Raw genomic sequence first — 18,314 nt, 5'->3', positions numbered from 1 at the left:
AAATAAACACATGAAATCATTACAGACAGCAGTGAGTGCCACGCAGGAAAGGAGCGGAGGTGTGACGGAGAGCTGCTGTTGGAGGTCACCATTCGGGGACGACTACTCTGAGAAGGTTCTGGAAAGAGAGCTGAGACCCGAAGGACACAGATGAGTCAGTTATCGGCAAACTGGGGGAAGAGCATCTAGGCAGAAGGAACAGCAAGTGCCAGAGCCTAGAAATGGAGATGGGTGTGATTCCTCTGAGAAAAAGAAAGGAGGCCAGAGACTTGGACTCTGGAATTCGGGAGGAAAGAGATGTGAGCTGCAGCTGGAGAGGGTCAGGGGGCTCGCAGGGCTTGGATTTGAATTTTCTGAGAATGTGGATTTCCTACAAGGCTCAACCCACCAGCAAGCACGAAGGGTGCTTCCTGTCTGTCCTGACATGAGACTGGTGTGTCCGTGGCAAATGAGCTACAGGGAGAGGCTGGAGACAGGGCTCTGAGGGATTAGAGGGGTAAGGCACAGGTCTCAGAGTGAAGGGAGAATGAATGGTGAGGCCTGAGAAGCCAATGGCACAAGAAGAGCCCTAGGCTAAGGGTCTTGGGACAGACAGGGGAGGGGAAGATAGAAGTGGGGAAGGGAAAGTTCCCCTTGTGGTGCAGTGGAGACGAATCTGATTAGGAACCATGAGGTTGTGGGTTCGATCTCTGGCCTTGCTCAGTGGGTTAAGGATCCGGCATTGCCGTGAGCTGTGGTGTAGGTCAAAGACACGGCTCGGATCTGAGGTGGCTGTGGCGCTGGTGTGGGCCGGTGGCTACCACTCCAATTGGACGCTTGGAACCTCCATACGCCGCGGGGGCGGCTCTAAAAAAACAAAAGATGGGAGGGGGGAGAAGTGGGAAGGGTTTTTTTTCTTTCTCTCCCCTTCATCACCAAGATGAGCAGAGGGGCTGGAGAAGGGACCTCCACTCACACCCCCGCCACCATTTACCGCCTGCAAAAGAAGGCACATGCTAGCCTATGGAAGACACTTTCTTCCCCCTCCTGGCTTCATGTGGGGGAGGAGAGAAATGGCAAAAGCATATAAGAATGAACATGAATCCAGTTTATAAAAAGTCCACACCTGCCAGTGTATAATTATAGCTGATGTGTGTTCAATATTGTAGCTGACAAATACTTTCACATTTGTTAGATCTTCATTGCCATTGACAAGGTCTGCAAACAGAGGCTCAGTCTCTACTGGCATCACAATTCAAAGGCCTTTGCTTTTTTTTTTTTTTTTTTTTGCTATACCTGTGGTTCCCTACTCTGGTCATTAGAACCCTCTGGGGAGACTGAACAACGATGGAAGCCTGCACTTCACCCGTAGCCCCTGTGAATGAGGATCTCTGAGGGCAGGGCCTGGACATCAGTGTTTTTAACCTGTCTCCCCACCCTCATAATTCTAACATGCAGCCAGGGTTGAGAACTCCTGTCCTACCCAGTGGCCCCCAAACTTTAGTGTGAATATGGACCACCAAGGAGTCACAAATGTGGATTCCCTGGCTTCCCCTCAGAGATTCACATTTGGCTTGTGTATCAATATATAGTAGTATATGCAATATACACAATATATTCCTTGACTTATAAGCACACAGGCTTGGTCTTCCCAGCCTTTTGAAGTTAGGTATGGCCATATGAGTTGCTTCAGGCAATGATCCAAACCAGATCCAAGCTGTGTCTGCAACTTACACCACAGCTCATGGCAATGCTGGATCGTTAACCCACTGTGCAAGGCCAGGGATCAAACCCGCAACCTCATGGTTCCTAGTCAGATTCATTTCTGTTGCGCCAAAGCCCACTCCCCTAACAACACCCTGGCTCAGGGGATTCTATTTACCCACAAAGTTATACTACTTAAGCCAAGTTAAAAAAAAAAAAAATCCAACCCACAGCATCAATGGCAAAATAGACCTTTGAAGAATTCCTTTGACTTCATTAGCCAATATGACTTTTTACAAGGGTGACGATCTGGATAGCTTTGTAGTACCAACCCTCAGGATCAAAGCTGATGACTTTTTTTTTTTTTTTTTTTTTTTGTCTTTTCAGGGCTGCACCCTCAGCATATGGAATTCCCAGGCTAGGGGTCAGACTGGAGCTGTAGCTGTTGGCCTACACCACAGCCACAGCAACGCCATATCATTAACCACTGAGTGAGTCCAGGAATGGAACCTGGATCCTCATGGATATTAGTTGGATTTGTTACTGCTGTACCACCACAGGAACTCATAAGAATATTAAAAAAAAAAAAAAAAAAACTCTTAAAAAAAAAGTCAACTCAAATTGGGCCAAAGATCCCTTCAGTATAATGTCTTCTTTCTCAAGGGTTCCAAATAACTTTTTTTTTTTTTTTTTTTGGAGCAGATATGATTTTTCTGGCATGTTGTTACTGGATGGTTAATCCTAAAAGCCATTTAATCCCAATAGCACTACTTCCTCAATGAGCTCTGTTCTCAGTTTAACCATCTAATTATTTCTCCATCTTTCTGCATGTCTAACCTGTGCTTCCACTTAGGTTCTGGAATCATTCGAATCCAAAGAGGAATTAGGAGGAAGTCTTCTCATAGAATCACTATAGGAGTTCCCATGGTGGCTCGGTGATAACAAATCCAATTCATGTCCTTGAGGATGCGGCTTTGATCCCTGGCCTCACTCAGTGGGTTAAGGATCTGGTGTTGCTGTGGCTGTGGCGAAGGCCGGTGACTACAGCTCTGATTCCACCCCTAGCCTGGGAACCTCCATATGCTGAGGGTATGGCCCTAAAAAAAAGAATTGCTGTAAATGGACCCCACATGCCATCACGGGAGAGAAGGGCAACCCATGCACACTTTAAACAGCAGTGTCAAAGGTCTTCCACGTAATGAGAATGCTAAATCCCTCAAGCATGTAACTGTCTTGTTTCCACCTCTGTACTCCCACAGCCTGTGATGTGCACCCCTTCCAGGGAGCCGAGAGCTTCGCCTTCCTTTTCTGCCCGCCGGTGCCTCGGCTCCTCCTGCCTTTGGCTGTTCCACATGGTGGTTTGGTTTCCCCAGCTTCGTCTACGTCCTTCCTAGATCTCACTGCTCTGAACAGAGGATGACACTCCACATCTCCCATCACTGTCACCGAAGGGCCAGGCTGTGTTTGCTCTCTGTCGGGTTCCACAATTCTAAAAGGGAAGTTTCATTTTTTGGCATCTTCAGGTAGCAGGTTGTATAAGACCACTTCCCAGCAGGCTGATGGGCTTCCTCTAACCTGTCCTTTAAGTTTCGAGGGCAAGCCCCTGAGAGTTGAGTTATGTGGCTAACCCTGGTGTAGTCCTTGACCACGTTACTGCCTTTTTTTTTTTTTTTCTTTTTAGGGCTGCACCTGAGGCATATGGATTTTTATTTTTAGGCATCTTTTCATCAAGCCACATTTAAATAGGTGAAAAGGCATAATTCCCTCTCCAGCTAACGAAAAGCTGAACTCAAGTGAAACTTAAGCTTCAAGAACAACTGAGAATTTCTAACCTAGAAACCACCCCACTGGATACACACTTGAGGCAGCCAGCTAATGGGGCCACCACACAGGATAAGACTACAGAGCAGGAGGGCTGTGTTATTACCCACATGGACTTTGTGACTGTGGAACCCTCTAGATTTAACCCTTTGTGTTTCAAAAGCCTAGTCATAGGCATCTTAGATAAATCTATAAAAAGGTCCCTTTAGGAAGCACCTCTCTGTGATTGGATCTATGCAAAACATTTACATGATAATAATCTATATACCTCAGGACAGAGTCCATGCACCATCGTTCTTAGCTGGTTACTGCTTTCTTCCAGCCTCACCTCCACACACCTGCAAGCACGTCCTCTCCCCCACAGTCTGTCTGCCCAACTCCATCTAAGCCTCCAAAGCTCAGTTCAAGAGCCACTTCCTGGAGTTCCCGTCGTGGCTCAGTGGAAACGAATCTGACTAGGAACTATCAAGTTGCGGGTCTGATCCCTGGCCTCGCTCAGTGGGTTAAGCATCCAGCGTTGCCATGAGCCGTGGTGTAGGTCGCAGATGCGGCTCTGATCCTGTGTTGCTGTGGCTGTGGTGTAGGCCGGCAGCTGTAGCTCCAATTAGACCCGTAGCCTGGGAACCTCCATAGGCCAAAAGTGCAGCCCTAAAAAGCAAAAAAAAAAAAAAAAAAAAAAAGGAAAAAGAGTCACTTCCCCTAAGAAGTCTTTCCTGATTCCTCCCAAAGAACAAGTTTGGGGTTCCCCCCTCTCTCCCTCCCTCTCTGGGCACCTTGCGCAGCCCACCCGACAGAGCAGAGTGTGATTATCTGTCAGCTGAATCGTTCTGCTCTGAGATGCCGAGACTCTCGACAGCTGCGGAAACGATGCCTGAGTTGTTCCCCTAGGACTCCGCATGTCCCAGCACCGAGCCAGGCCTTGTTGAATGGAAGAAGGAATGTAGAAAGGAAGCTTCCAAGTTCTGTGATAAGAAGAACGTAAATTGAACAGAAGCTTATGTATACATGTGCGTGCACACACAGGAATACTCATGTGGGCACAGGTGTATACACACACACACACACGTATATGTGCCCATACTTTGCTTTAAGGTGTAGATCTAACTTGTAGTGGAAAAGAGGATTCAAAACCCAAGCAAGTAGTTTCCCATCTGTCTTGTGGAAGGTGAAAAAAAGAGAATCAGAGTTATTTAATGGTGGGTGTTTATAAATCTTCCTTCAAGCACTATTTGTGGTCCCTATGAGAGGTATGTGTATTTCTCTCTCTCTCTCTCTTTTTTTTTTCAGGGCTGCACCTTCGGCAAATGGAAGTTCCCAGGCTAGGGGTCGAATCTGAGCTACAGCTGCCGGCCTACACCACAGCCATAGAAACACAGGATCTGAGCCATGTCTGCGACCTACACCACAGCTCATGGCAAGGCCGGATCCTTAATCCATTGAGCAAGGCCAGGGATTGAACCTGCAACCTCATGGTTACTAGTCGGATTCATTAACCACTGAGCCATGACGGGAATGCCCTGAGTGTGTAATTTCAAAGCATAGTAGTGAAGTGCTTACATGCTGCTGTTACCTGGGTTCAAAGCCCAAAGCCTAGCTCTGCCACTTTCTATGTGGTCCAGGAAGTTACTTCTCTGTGCCTCAGTTTGCCAACTGTAAAATGGGGCTAATAATAACACCTCCATCCTAGAGTTGTAGGAATTAAATGCATGTATATATTCAGCATCCAGCATATAGTGAAGTGAGTGTTCCATAAATGTTAGGTCATATCACTATATGAAATCTATTGTGATCTATAAGATACAAATTCATTTTAACATGTGATTGAGTTCTCATAGCAGCCTTTATATATTAATGAATTAATTATTATTATTATTTTTTGTCTTCTCTAGGGCCGCACACGTGGCATATGGAGATTCCCAGGCTAGAGATCTAATCGGAGCTGTAGCCGCCGGCCTACGCCACAGCCACAGCAATGCCAGATCCCCAACCCACAGAGCAAGGCCAGGGATCGAACCCGCAACCTCATGGTTCCTAGTCAGATTCGTTAACCACTGAGCCATGATGGGAACTCCTAATGAATTTAATATTAAAGGCACAACTACTATCTGTGGGGTGTCACATACTTTGATGTTCAAACTGGGTCTTGATTCTGAAGAAGGTTAGGAAGCAGGGACCTCGGGTTACCTCCTTAGGAAATGCCTACAAGGCTGACAATGATGTGGCTATCACCTGATTTGATATGCACCTTGGTTTCTAGAGCCTTTTGCGCTCCTGGGTTGTGTTTATTTAATGGGCTATCAGGCGGAAAGCCGGCTAGACCCAGACTTTTATAGGGGCTCCTGTGGATGGTTACATGACTCATGATTATATTTCCATTTGTTATATCCCAGAGCACCAGGAAGATGCGTCTGTGGCAGATTTCATAGTAAGAGCTAACATTTTTCACTTTCAGGATTCAAAAAATGCCTTCCTAGACCTACCATGTAAGGTGGGGAGAGATGTTTATTATATCCAACCCCCCAGCAGTCAGGACAGAAAAAGGCCCAGAAGGAGAGCTTCCTAGCCCAGGCTAAATGACAGCTGGCAAGAATATCATCCTCCTGAGCCCCAGCTCCAGGGAACCAGCGTGAGGGACCCGCGCCCTTCCTCCTGTTTCATCCTGTCTGTTTTTTCCCTTGTTCAGTGCTAGCATGTTTTGGTATTTAAGAAATATTTAGTCCTTTTAGTGATGAAATGGTCAAGATGTGTGAAATCCCCTTCTATTATACATTCTGATAAAGTTGGGGCATAACTTTCGAGACAGGAAATGAAGAAGAGATTCAAAATGAACTATAAATTAAACAGTTACTGAGACGGCTAAGGAGGCACCTGAATTCAGCTTGATGACAGCCAAGGACATCGGTAAATAACCAGACACCCCGAGCTGTTCCCCAAACTCAGAAACTGGAGGTTTGGGTTGGGTGCTCAGAAAACAAAGCTGATGCCTTACTCAAAGCTGCTGTGCTCATCATTTCATCACAGCAAGGTTAACAGGAAAGAGGATGTTTCAAGGTGATGGCCCAAGTTCTGAGGTTTTGGATTCTCTTTGCTAAGCTTCCGGGTGAATGCTAGAAAGTCAGCCCTGAACACAAACATTTCACAGACTCCCAGAAATTGGCAGTGTCCCACTGAGGGGGGTGCGTGAGTTCCAGGGATGGAAAGGGGCCGCTACCTTAAGGAGAAAGGCAGGTACCACCACGAAGGCGGGTACCACCATGAGGGTGTGTGCCACGCAGCTTCTTCCCTTCTGGCCTTAGCAAGGGCAGATGTCTGGGCCACATGCTGATGGTGGCCAGGAATCTGCACTTCAACACAGGCTGCAGGATGACTTCTCTGCACATTGAAGCATGAGAACCGCTGTCTTAGGGCTTAACTGCTGGTAATAAAAGCACCATGAAGACACAGGTCTTGCGTCATAATACCTGTGTCACCAATAACATAGTAAGAGTGGAAGCAGCAAAGCACTTATGTGCGTGTGCACAGAGCTCCGAGTGCTTCACATATAATCTCTTAATTCTCACAAACAACCCTAAAAGCAGGTAAGATCAGATGCTTATTTCATAGATAAGGAAGCTGAGATACAGAGAGGTTACGTAATTTGCTTAAGGTCTCCCAGTTTGTTAGGTGGCAGAGGGGAAATTTGAACTCTGTCCAGTTCCAGAGTTTTCAGATTCTAGAGACTGACTCTAGGGCTGGGGGCCCAGAAAAGCCCAACCTCTCCTTTGAAACTCAGAGATAAAAATGGATCAGGATTTAGGAGCCATTGAAGAAGAGTTTGGATGAGCATCCCTAGAACTTGGAGGTGAACCTAGACTTATTCTGTTGGGGCCAATCTCTCCAGACAGTGAGGTCCTGAGGGTGGGCGCCAAGCTATAGGGACCAGGGTGTGTGTGGGGGGGTGGCTCATGCAGGCCAGTATGGCAGGTCCCTGTGCTCCAGAAACAGCAGCACTGCCCGAGCCTCAGTGACACTGCAGCTCTGGGACAGCAAGACCAAGGCAGCCTGCACTCAACTTGTGCTGGCCAGCAGATCTGCAGGGTAGCACAGCAGCCATGGCCTTTTTTTTTCCTTTTAAAAAATGTCACTCCTTTTATTTCTGATTATAGTATTAAAATATGCTCACTGGAGACAGGGTAGAAAACCAGGCAAGAACAAAGGAAATTAAAGTCATTCATATTCCTATTAACCAGAGATCGTTAACGTTAATACTATAGGATCTTTGCCTTTATTTTTGCATCTGTGTGCATAGTTTATATGCACCCTCTTGTAACAGACTGGATGGTCAACAGGGACCTGCTGTATAGCACAGGGAACTCTACCCAATATGCTGTGATAGCCTATATGGGAAAAGAATCTGAAAAAGAATTGATGTGTGTAGGTGTGTAACTGAATCCCTTTGTTGTAAAGCAGAAATTGTCACAGTATTGTAAATCAACTAGACATCAATAAAACTTTAAACAATGGGAAAAGCTCAGATACATCACTCAATTTTATTACTTTATCTATTTACATGTGCATTCTCCCACATCATTAAATATTCTTCTTCAAAATGATTTTAAAGGGCTTTTCTTTAAAATCTATTCACCTGCCCCATAATGATTTCCTTCTTGCTGACATTTGAACTGGCTATATTTTACTATAATGGATATTAATCTCACGTCTCTGATTATTTTTGTAAAGTAGATGCCAAAAGTCTAATTGTTAGGTCGCAGGGTATGGACAATTTTAATGTTCTTACTAATACGAAGGAATCAAGTCCCCCGTTAATACTAAGCTCTTTCCCAGAAAGCTAATATACACAGCTATAAATAATACATGTAGCTGCCTCACTTCACACACACCAGCACTCAGTGTTTGCTTTCCCCAAACTACTCCTGTTTGATAGATTAAAATGTAACAGAGTATCTATCTTTCCCAGTGGAGTACAAGGTTCTTAAGAACAGAGACTTTGCTTTGATTAGGATTTAGCATATATCAAGTGCTCAATAAATCTTCATTGACTGAATGAATGATACAAAGAATCACTCTGGACCAGGGATGCTGGTCTTTGCCTCTTCCACATCTAATGAGGAACTCTGCCTGCCCAAAGGCTACACTGCTTTTTGGCACCTTGTTCCCAGTGCAGCCTCCCCCTCCCAACACTGCCACAGCTGCTGGGTAACCACTTGACCGAGGAAGCAAACCCATCCAATTCTCTCTCTTGAGACTCTGAGCTAAGAGGCACGGGGATGGAATGAGCTGGTATTAGAAATATCTTCACAGCAGGTTCAGAGTAAATGGCCACAAATTGCGGGGCCTGGCTACTCAGCAGTAAGTCTGTGCTAAATAGATATCAAAAACTAAAACATGGGAGTTCTTGTCATGGCTCAGTGGTTAACAAATCCAACTAGGAACCATGAGGTTGTAGTTCGATCCCTGGCTTTGCTCAGTGGGTTAAGGATCCGGTGTTGCCGTGAGCTGTGGTGTAGGCCGGCGGCTACAGCTCTGATTAGACCCCTAGCCTGGGAACCTCCGTATGCCGCAGGTGCAGCCCTAGAAAAGGCAAAAACAAAAACAAAAAAACAAAGACAAAAACAAAAACAAAAAAACCCTAAAAAGTGGAGGAACAGGAAGGCTTCCATAGGCCTTGACTTTTAGAAATCTATGAGTTGTGTCACTTGCTTTGCTTTTTTCAAAGCTGGGAGATACTTTATCTGACCTCAGCTTAAACCATGGCCTTGATTTACCCAATCGATCCTTTCCATTCCTCTGTTAAAATGTCTAGACCTAGGTCCTCAGCAGGCAGAAGCTCAACTAGTTGGTTACTCTAGTTTACCAGCCCATTTCTGTTTTACCACTGAAGCTATATATTTACCAAGAGGACATTTGTGTTTGTTCCCAAACCTGTTTATGTCAGTTGTCCTCATTACTGTATTTACGTAATTTAATTACATATTACATAAACTAATGAGATATCTATGCATAAGGAAGGACCTGTTGTTTCTGTTATAATAGTGGCGTGTTTTGGACAGACTTGACAAGGGTGAATAAATGAAAAGAACTGTTGTCAAATTAAGGGTGAACAAGACAACTATAAAAGACTAGGTGTGTGTGCGGAAATGTACAGGTTTGTAAAGACACTTATTCTGCAAGTGTCTAAGTTCTCTGAAGAAATCAAATCTGCAAATTACAGAGGCGGCAACATGGGTGCAGCTTATATAAGTGAACAAATGCAGAATGCTAATATATAATCCACGAATAACTAAAACAAGAGTGTCATAAAACATTATCCGTCTTTCCTTCATGTCATGCACTCTGAAATTCTCTAAACTATTAAAATCATGAGGGTTTTTTGGTTTGTTTTTGTGCCCGCATCATGTGGAAGTTCCAAGGCCAGGGATTGAACCTGAGCCACAGCAGTGACCCCAGCCACTGCAGTGACAACATCAGATCCTTAACCCACTAAGCCACCAGGGAACTCCTCAATCCCATTTTCAAAAAGGTTGGTTGTGACCCGCCAAGGGGATTTTGTGACTCACAGTTTGGAAAGACACTGCTTTAATCCCACTCCTTCGTTTTATCGAGGGGAGAACTGAGGTTCAGGGAGATTGAAGGGCACTATAGATATCACACAGCTCGTGAGTCAGAATTATGATCCTGGATTCCATGTCCTATGGCCCCTCTACTATGCGGAACAACCTTCCCTCTGCCCCAGCACAGTTACCTTTGCAGAAAGTAGCAGGCAAAATGAGGAAATGAGACGCATGTACCTGGGTCTCTTTGCTGTACAGCAGAAATGGACAGAACACTGTAAATCAACTATAACAAATTTAAAAAAAAAATAAAACTAAAAAAAGAGGAACTGTATGACACGAAGAGATCCTAAAGACGAAAGAAGGCTCCCTCCTTCTCTCCAGAGGCTCTAAGTGTCCCAAGCTAGTCCCAGCACCCAGCGATGCATGTGCCTTGAGCCCGCAAAGAAGACAAATCAAGTCTCTCGTGCTACAGACACTTCTTTGGAACAGTGAACCGTGTACCTGGGTGGAACACGTGAGTCTTCTAATTTTAGAATGACTTCAGCTCCACATGGGAAAGCTCCAGACAATGGAATGGGGAAGCAGTTTGCAGCTCTGAAAAGCTTTTGTTAGGCGAGATGAGCAATAAACAGATCCCTTGCTTGCTGGCTGACCCGGCTTCTACCTGTTTCTCAAACAAGTAACGCCTTCAGAGGCTGCTCCTTATAATCTGATTTGCCCTCCTCTGGCGGCCTCGACTCCCCCTCTCACCATAGCTAAGCTCAGTGTCCCTGCCACAATCTGACCACCATCTCCCCAAGCAAGCTGATAACAGCGACCTTCCCTGTCAATAACAGCGGTGAATTCTCCACGTTCTAGCATCATTGCCTCTGAAAAGTCTCCCAGATGCTAAATTAAGCAAGGCTTCAAACCCTGCCCAGTTCCAGGTGGGTGGCATGAGACACAGGCTAGAGGAAGGAACAGAAGTTCAGGTTTAAAGAGCCACCCCGGGCATCCGATCATGCTGGGCAGGTAGCAGAGGGAAGCCCGGGGCCTGGCTCCCAGGTGCCTGAGCACAGCCCTCACCACACCCCTCAGTCATTAGAGTGAGTCTCATGAAAATATGAGAACCAGATGGGCAGCCTGGGAACTATGCAACATTTCAGAGGGTTAAGCAAGCAGCCACCCAACAACTTAACCAAGATGCATTCTGTCCCTTGTAAGGGGCATGAAAAGGTGCCTTTGAAGACAGGTCATAGCTCTTCCCCTGCGAAGGGTGTGAAGTTCTAAGCTATAGGTGCTGCCACCCTCATCTTGCCTCCAGCTAATGTTTCTCTGCATGCTCTCCAAACGGACAACCAACCAGATCCAAATTTTCTGTCCTGACCCTCAGACTTTGCTCCTGTAGCAATTATTTTCTAAATCAGGTACCAAGCAGTCAGCTGTGGTTGCCTTATGTCACTTTGAGGATCTCATTGTGGGTTCCCATGCTGTCTTTTCACCTGTGTGGTGGGCTCTCTGAGGACAAGGACGTAGAAGTTGTCCAGTGACTATAATGTTAGAACCTGAATGTAAAACAGCATCTGACTCCAAAAGAATGAAATACATGGCAGTCACACTGCCACTAGCCTACCTGAGGCCCGTGGCAGGCATCACCAGTTGATCACCACCATCACACTACCACTAGCCCACCTGACGCCTGTGGCAGGCATCACCAATTCATCACTGCCATCACACTACCACTAGCCTATTTCCTAACAGTTTGAAGGTAGCCTTGTAATCCTTACCATAGCTTTCCAAGTAGTCTCTATCAATCCATCAGAGTGGACATGTGAAGAGTCTTACAGGCTATTCTGATTCAAGGCCAACAGATGAAGAAACTAAGATCCAAACAGGAACCAGATGAATAATTTGCCCAGGGACTTGGCAAAACTGAGACCAGATGGGTCCAATACCCAGGATTCCTAACCTCCAGCCTAAGGCATGTATCCTTCCAATGTCTCACCCAAAGCAGATGTCTGAGAAGCATTTGCTGATGACAATAATGCCAGGCTCCTATGCCTCTGGCATCAACTACCCTCTGCATTTGGGGATTTAAGAGAAAGGATGATTGGAGGAAACCAATGAAACCTCAACTACAAAGTCTAAGGGAAACTGTGAGGAGTCATGAGGACATGGAAATTTTTTTTTGAAAAACTCAAAAAAGCCACATGGGGTTCAGCTCCCATTTCATCAAGCTTGTGTTCTACCCTTAACTGGCACACAGAGTTTGGAATTTTCTCTCTCTGCTGCTCTGTCCAGTCAAATTGTTAGAACTTCATCCTGAGTGTGCCTGCAGCCCTTGGCTCCAGCAGCATCAATCCGAAATGTACCAAAACCTGGATGTGAGGGTGATCTGGCTGCGACATCTGTCACCCCATTGATCACCAGGGTTGATTTGGCTGATCTGGCTGGCTAGGCGGGTGTCCCCTTCTTCCCTCACCGCTCCATGTGCATCCCTCCCGAAGCTACACGCTCAGTCGAAGAGGACGACCATGCCCGATAGAGGAGGACCATTCCTCGGTCAAGAGCATATGAGTAGCTGCGCTCCCCTGATAGAACCTCCAAACAAACTCTCAAGGAATGTACCAACCAAAACCTTCTTCTTTTCTTCTTCTTCTTTTTTTTTTTTTTTTTTTTTTTTTTTTTTTTTTTTGCTTTTTAGGGCTGCACCTGTGGCATATGGAAGTCCCCAGGCTAGAGGTTAAATTGGAGCTGCCGCTGCCGGCCTTTGCCATGGCCACAGCAATGCAGAATCCGAGCCTCATCTGTGACCTACACCATAGCTCATGGCAACATCAGATACTTAACCCACTGAGTGAGGCCAGGGATCGAACCCACATCCTCATGGATACCAGCTGGATTTGTTACCTCTAAGCCACACAGGAACTCCCCCAAACCTTCTTATGTCCATCACTCTTTCTCATGTATCACCAACCAACTCTGGGATCTCAAGGTCCCCTGGACCCAAGAAGGTATGGCACTGCCCCTGCTCTCACCCACTACATTGAGCCACAGAATTGCATTCAGCCAGTTACAGGGTCATGGGCCAAAGAGCAGGACACGGCTACGGTTTTCTGAACTTACATCATCCTGAGGGAGAGGAAGCCTCAGGTCCTTGTTGACACCAGAGACAGTCTCAGAGAAGCAAGGCCAGAAAGGAAAGATGGAACAGAGATTGCCCACCACTGCAGCAAGGACAATCATTTTCTGGATAAATGTCACAGGTCTTCCCATGGCTACCTGGGAGAGCTTGGGAAACCCCAAAGGGCCTGGGCAGGAGCCACACCAGGCCCCTGAGGGAAACTACATCCCCTAGGCCTTTCCTGTATGATGGATGGAATGGGAGGAGCTGATAAAGTAACCAGGAGTACCCATCCCCTTGGAGTATTTGCCATTGCTGCAAACTGTCACCTGCAAGTGACAGAAGAGAACCCGGCTCTTGGCTTCTGGGTCCTCCAGTGAGAGTCAGGAGGGCTGGAGATGCACGTGGGGGTAAATGCAGCCCGGGAGTCGGGGGGGGTGTTGGGACAATTCTGAAAAGAGTCCGGGGGAGTCATCCAGCTATCTCCCCCTCCCTATGTAGTCACATCTGAGCCCTTCATGATGGGGGACGTAATGAAAAAGTGAAAGAACGACTTCATGGAAACTCTGGTAGACCCTGGACTCCGCAAGCACTGCTCTCTGATGGACAGACCCTTCCACCCCCAGTCCCAACAAAGTGTAACACCGAGGAAGAGAGGAATTTTCTTCTGTGGCATCATGGGCCACCAAGGGGCCTGGGTACCTTCAGGGTTCAAGGGCATCAAGGATAATAACCCCAAGGGGAGGCTGTGGGGCTGGTACCCAGTGGAAGTGGCAGCATCACTTCCACTGCATTTGGAAGGAAAGAGAAGAGCAAAGTACCAAGGACACTGTGTGGCTGGTTAGAGAATTTACGAATACACAGGACCACCCCCTGCCATGGCTCCTCCCTGAAATAACCAGGGAGATACAGCAGGGGCCACCACAGTAACAGATGGGAGCATATTCCATGTCAACCAGGGAACAGTGAAACTGGCAGATTCCTGTATTGTTGGCAGAAAAAATCAGCTCAATTCACTTGGAAAGCTCTTCCACAATTTGCTACAAGGGTCATAAATATAGTTATTCTTGCTCCTGGAGATTATGTCCTAAGGAAAGAATCCAAAAGAAGGAAATCGCTTCTAGGCATCAAGCTGCAGCATTATAATTTAAACCCGAGGCAAAAAGAAATAATCCAATGGGAAATGCCTATTTAAATCACGCATGTCCATTTTAATGGAACATAGTGACATTTTAAATGGATACATTTCAACGTGGAAAAATGCACAACTCCTAACCTTGAGTTGAAAAAGCAGGCATCCAAATAGCTTTCTCACCGCGACTAATTGTAAAACAATATCAGCGCATGTGGACAAAGGCTAAAATCCATGTGCAAATGGTGCAGAGACTGCCTCTGTGATCCTCTGCCCGCAAGCGGTCTGCCTCCCACGTTCCCCAACTTTCCCATCTGTTGATCAAGGATCTTGAAAATGAAACAAGGGAAATATTGCTACAAATGTCAGAAGAGAAACTGGAAAATAACTAAACAAAGATCAGCAGGCAGAGGTAGACAAGCGGGTTTAGGAATCTGGATTCTTCTTGAGATGGATTATGATGTGAGGGTTCCAAGCCTAGGGATCCTGCAGGCTTTGCTTTCCGGCAGCCTTGCCCACAGTGATTGTTGGATCAGAGATGGGAGAGGGCAAGTCCTGAGGGAGCAGGAGCAGGAGCAGCCACCCGGGGGTGGGGGGGGTGGTGGGGGTGGGGGGCAGCAGTTAAGACCACCCAGGAGTGCTCCCTGGGCCCCTGGCACAGAGGGCTCAGAGGACAGCTGTGCCTCACTGGGCAGGAACCCCCCCGAGGCAGCTTAGGGCGCACCCAGGCTCCACAAAGCAGCCCGGGTCTGCAACCACCCCACATCAAGGGGTCAGGACTCACCACTCAGGGCGGACGTGCTGTTCTCCAGGGCCTGGCACACGGCCAACAAGATACCTGTCGGGGGGAAGATGAGAGGACAGGTGAGGGTCTGGTCAGCAGTGGACTTTCTCAGGCTTCGAGGGTCAGCCCCCAGCAAGGGTGAGAGTTGATATTTTACAAAATGGGCAGCAGGCAGGTTTAGTGACCGAACTGGCGGAGCTCAGTGCAAAATGAGTATGTGGGACCCTTGGTTCAAAAAGCAGGGAAAAGGGACCTCTTAGGGTGAATACAATGTGAAGCTGTTCCCTGCCTGTCTTTCTCCAAGTGTCATGGTGCTTCTTGTTTCGTTTTTGTTTTTGTTTTTAAACACTTTATAAGTATGTGGTAAAATATACACAGCAATTATTATTTTAACTCTTTTTGAGAGTACAGTTCAGCGGCTTTAAGTACATACACGCTGTTGCGTGCGTCAGGATGTATTTTATTTGTTCTTTCTGGTCTGGCTGTCTTTGAGGTATGACACGACTTGCAGTAGGGGGTGGGGGCGGAGCACGGCCCCTTGGAGGGCCCCCGGGCCCCAGGGACAGTGCACAAGTGCGCATGTGACCATCAACTACGGGTTTTCCCCTCGGCCAGCGAGGGGATGGATGTGTGTGACCCAGCTGGAGGGAGGGAAGACTGGTCAGGGGTTTCTTCTTCCCAGAAGTCAGTTGACCCCACCCAAGGTGGGCAGTGATCCCCCCGAGGGTGCTGCAACATCCACCCTGGGAAGCTGGATGGGGGAGGGGAGAAGCTCACCCCATCCCTCATCCAAGGAAATGCAGCGGGGCTGCCAGCCTGGATGGGGAGGTTGTCACCACGCCCTGCCCAAGATGCCGTGGGGGTACCTGCACCTCACTCCAACCTTTCTTGTGTCAACTTCCTGAGTGGCAGGGGCAAGAATCCACCCAGAAGAGGCAGGGAGGTGGCAGTAGCTGGGAACACAGGATCCGAGTGCCCCCTCCCCAGCCCCCTCATATTCCACTGTCCCAGGGAACTTCACTCACAAGATACCAATGCAAAGACAAAACTGTTCAGAATTTCAAGACTGCAGCATCCTGGTGTTAGTCCCCAAGGCCACCTGAGCCCAAGGATCTGCGACCACAAGGGTTGCATACCCATGAGGGTGCCCCTGCCAGCAGATGACCTTATGTGTCTGCACGTTACAGTACTGGAGATTTCTGGAAACGGAAGAAGGAACCTCTATGCGTTATGCAATCAGCATGAACTAAGTTAGAATGACTTCCTAAAACTGAACTCTGAAAAAAGATGCTGGGATGGCCATACAGAGGCTGTGCCACCTGTGGGGTAGCCCGGAAACGACAAAGACAGGCAAACTTCTGCGCTGTGACCCGCCCCCCCACCCCAGTGCTCAGGATCAGTGCCCCCTGCCCCGGCCGTGCATGCTGTGAGGGCTCCTTTCCCCTTTTACTCAGAGTGTAGACACAGAAGCCCTTGACTCTCAAGGAAGAAACACGCTTGGACAGATAAAGCAATTTGCTCACAACTTTCGTTTAGGCTCTTGACATGAGAAACATCTCAGAAACTTCAGACTGCTTTTACTGCAGGCCTGGCCTGGATTTCCCAAATATTCCTACAGAGTGTTGAACCACTCATCTGGGCTGGAGTTGGGTGGGTGGGTGGGGGGACAAAATGGGGTGGGGGACGAGGAGAGAAAGGTAGTAAAATCACACATCTGCCCCGAACAATTCTTTCTTGCCGCTCAACAGACACTTTTTCTTTTGGCCATCCTGTGGCATATGGAGTTCCTGGGCCAGGGATCAGATCCAAGTCACAGGTGCAGCAACACGGGATCCTTAACTCACTGTGCTGGGCCAGGGATCGAATCTGCGTCCTGGTGCTGCAGAAACACTGCCGGTCCCGCTGTGCCACAATGGGAACTCCTGTTTTTGTTTTGGTTCATTTGAAAAAAAATTTTATTGGAATATAGTTGACTTACAAAGCTGTGTCAATTTCAGGCATTAAGCAAAATAAATAAGTTATATGTATACACATATCCTTTCCTTTCCAGATTCCTTTCCCATATCAGTTATTACACTGTATGGAGTAAATTTCCCTGGGCTATACAGTTGTTCCTTGTTACCCGTCCATTTTATATGTAATAGTGTGCATATATCAATCCCAACCTCCTCATTTAACCCCCCCCCCCCGTTTCCCCTTTGGTAAACATAAGTTTGGTTTCGAAATCTTTGAGTCTGTTTCTGTTTTGTAAGTTCTATTGTATCATTTCTACTAGATTGCACATATTACTGATCTCATATGACATTTGTCTTTCTCTGAACAGTCACGAACTTTGGAAGCACGCTCTTGGGGGTCCCCTGGGCAGATCTGGGAGGCCAGGTTTGTAATCCACGCACCAAGCGTTAAAGTGAGGCTTTCCTTCCAAAGGCAGGAAAAATCTGAGTGGTTCCACACAGTCAGCTGGGAACTTGTCACCATCTGCCTTTGCTGGCACTGCCACAAACCACTCTGGGTCAAAGGTAGCCAGTGACCTGCGGTACCGAAAGGAATGCTCTGCATACCTCTTGAGAGGAAGTGCCACTGGCTTGTCACAAACCATCCCTGAAAGAACAAACTGACTTCCCACCTTCCTCCCTGGCCCCGTATCCCACCAGTCACTACAGTGTCTGGACTCCACACCAACCTTTGCTTAAACAAAATTGCCACAAGAAAGCAAACACTGCCTGACTGCAGCCAGGACAGAACAGAGCCACTCACCAGTCTCCAGGGAGTGCGGTGGCGGCGGCGGCGGGGGTGTGTATGGGGGGGTACGGGGCTGAGGGGGAACTGCCCCAGCCTCAGAGCGAGTTCCTTCATCCCCTCTGCTCCTCACCTGGATGCTCCCAGCCGCCAGACTTGCAAAGATGTTTGGAGAACTAATTAGAGTTTGCAAAACCACCATGATCCACAGATGAAAGACACTGGGTTTTTATTCATAATTGAAGCAATATGAGAAGAATGGTTCCTTTCTATACCCTTATATCCCATGGAAAACAACTTCTTAGTGCTCTGGGCTCTCTCTGCAATCTTCAGTGGAGACCCTGTGATGGGAGGTGAAGCCTCTGCTTTCCCTAAGAGGGTCCCAAATCAAGAAGACAAGGTCAGGCCTCTTTCCCTTCTCAGGTGGGTGGGTACCACTTATTGGGCAGGTGCCAATCCCAGGCTTAGCACCAGGCTTTTTACAGGGATTATCTTATT

The 18,314-nt window shown here is 47.3% G+C and overlaps 1 protein-coding gene across 2 annotated transcripts in view; it reads right to left on the bottom strand.

Moving 5' to 3' along the window:
* The window catches only part of TGFA (transforming growth factor alpha), a 106,026-nt gene that overhangs the window by 55,999 nt on the left and 31,713 nt on the right, over window positions 1–18,314 (bottom strand). For both annotated transcript variants that reach the window (XM_021085860.1, NM_214251.1), the window contains 1 exon segment: window positions 15,078–15,131. In XM_021085860.1, coding sequence (XP_020941519.1) covers window positions 15,078–15,131 — 54 coding nt within the window.

Source organism: Sus scrofa, chromosome 3 (genome assembly GCF_000003025.6).
Source record: "Sus scrofa isolate TJ Tabasco breed Duroc chromosome 3, Sscrofa11.1, whole genome shotgun sequence".
NCBI lineage: Eukaryota > Metazoa > Chordata > Mammalia > Artiodactyla > Suidae > Sus > Sus scrofa.
Note: the sequence above shows the minus strand (reverse complement) of the source record. Positions and strands in the feature narration are given on the sequence as shown.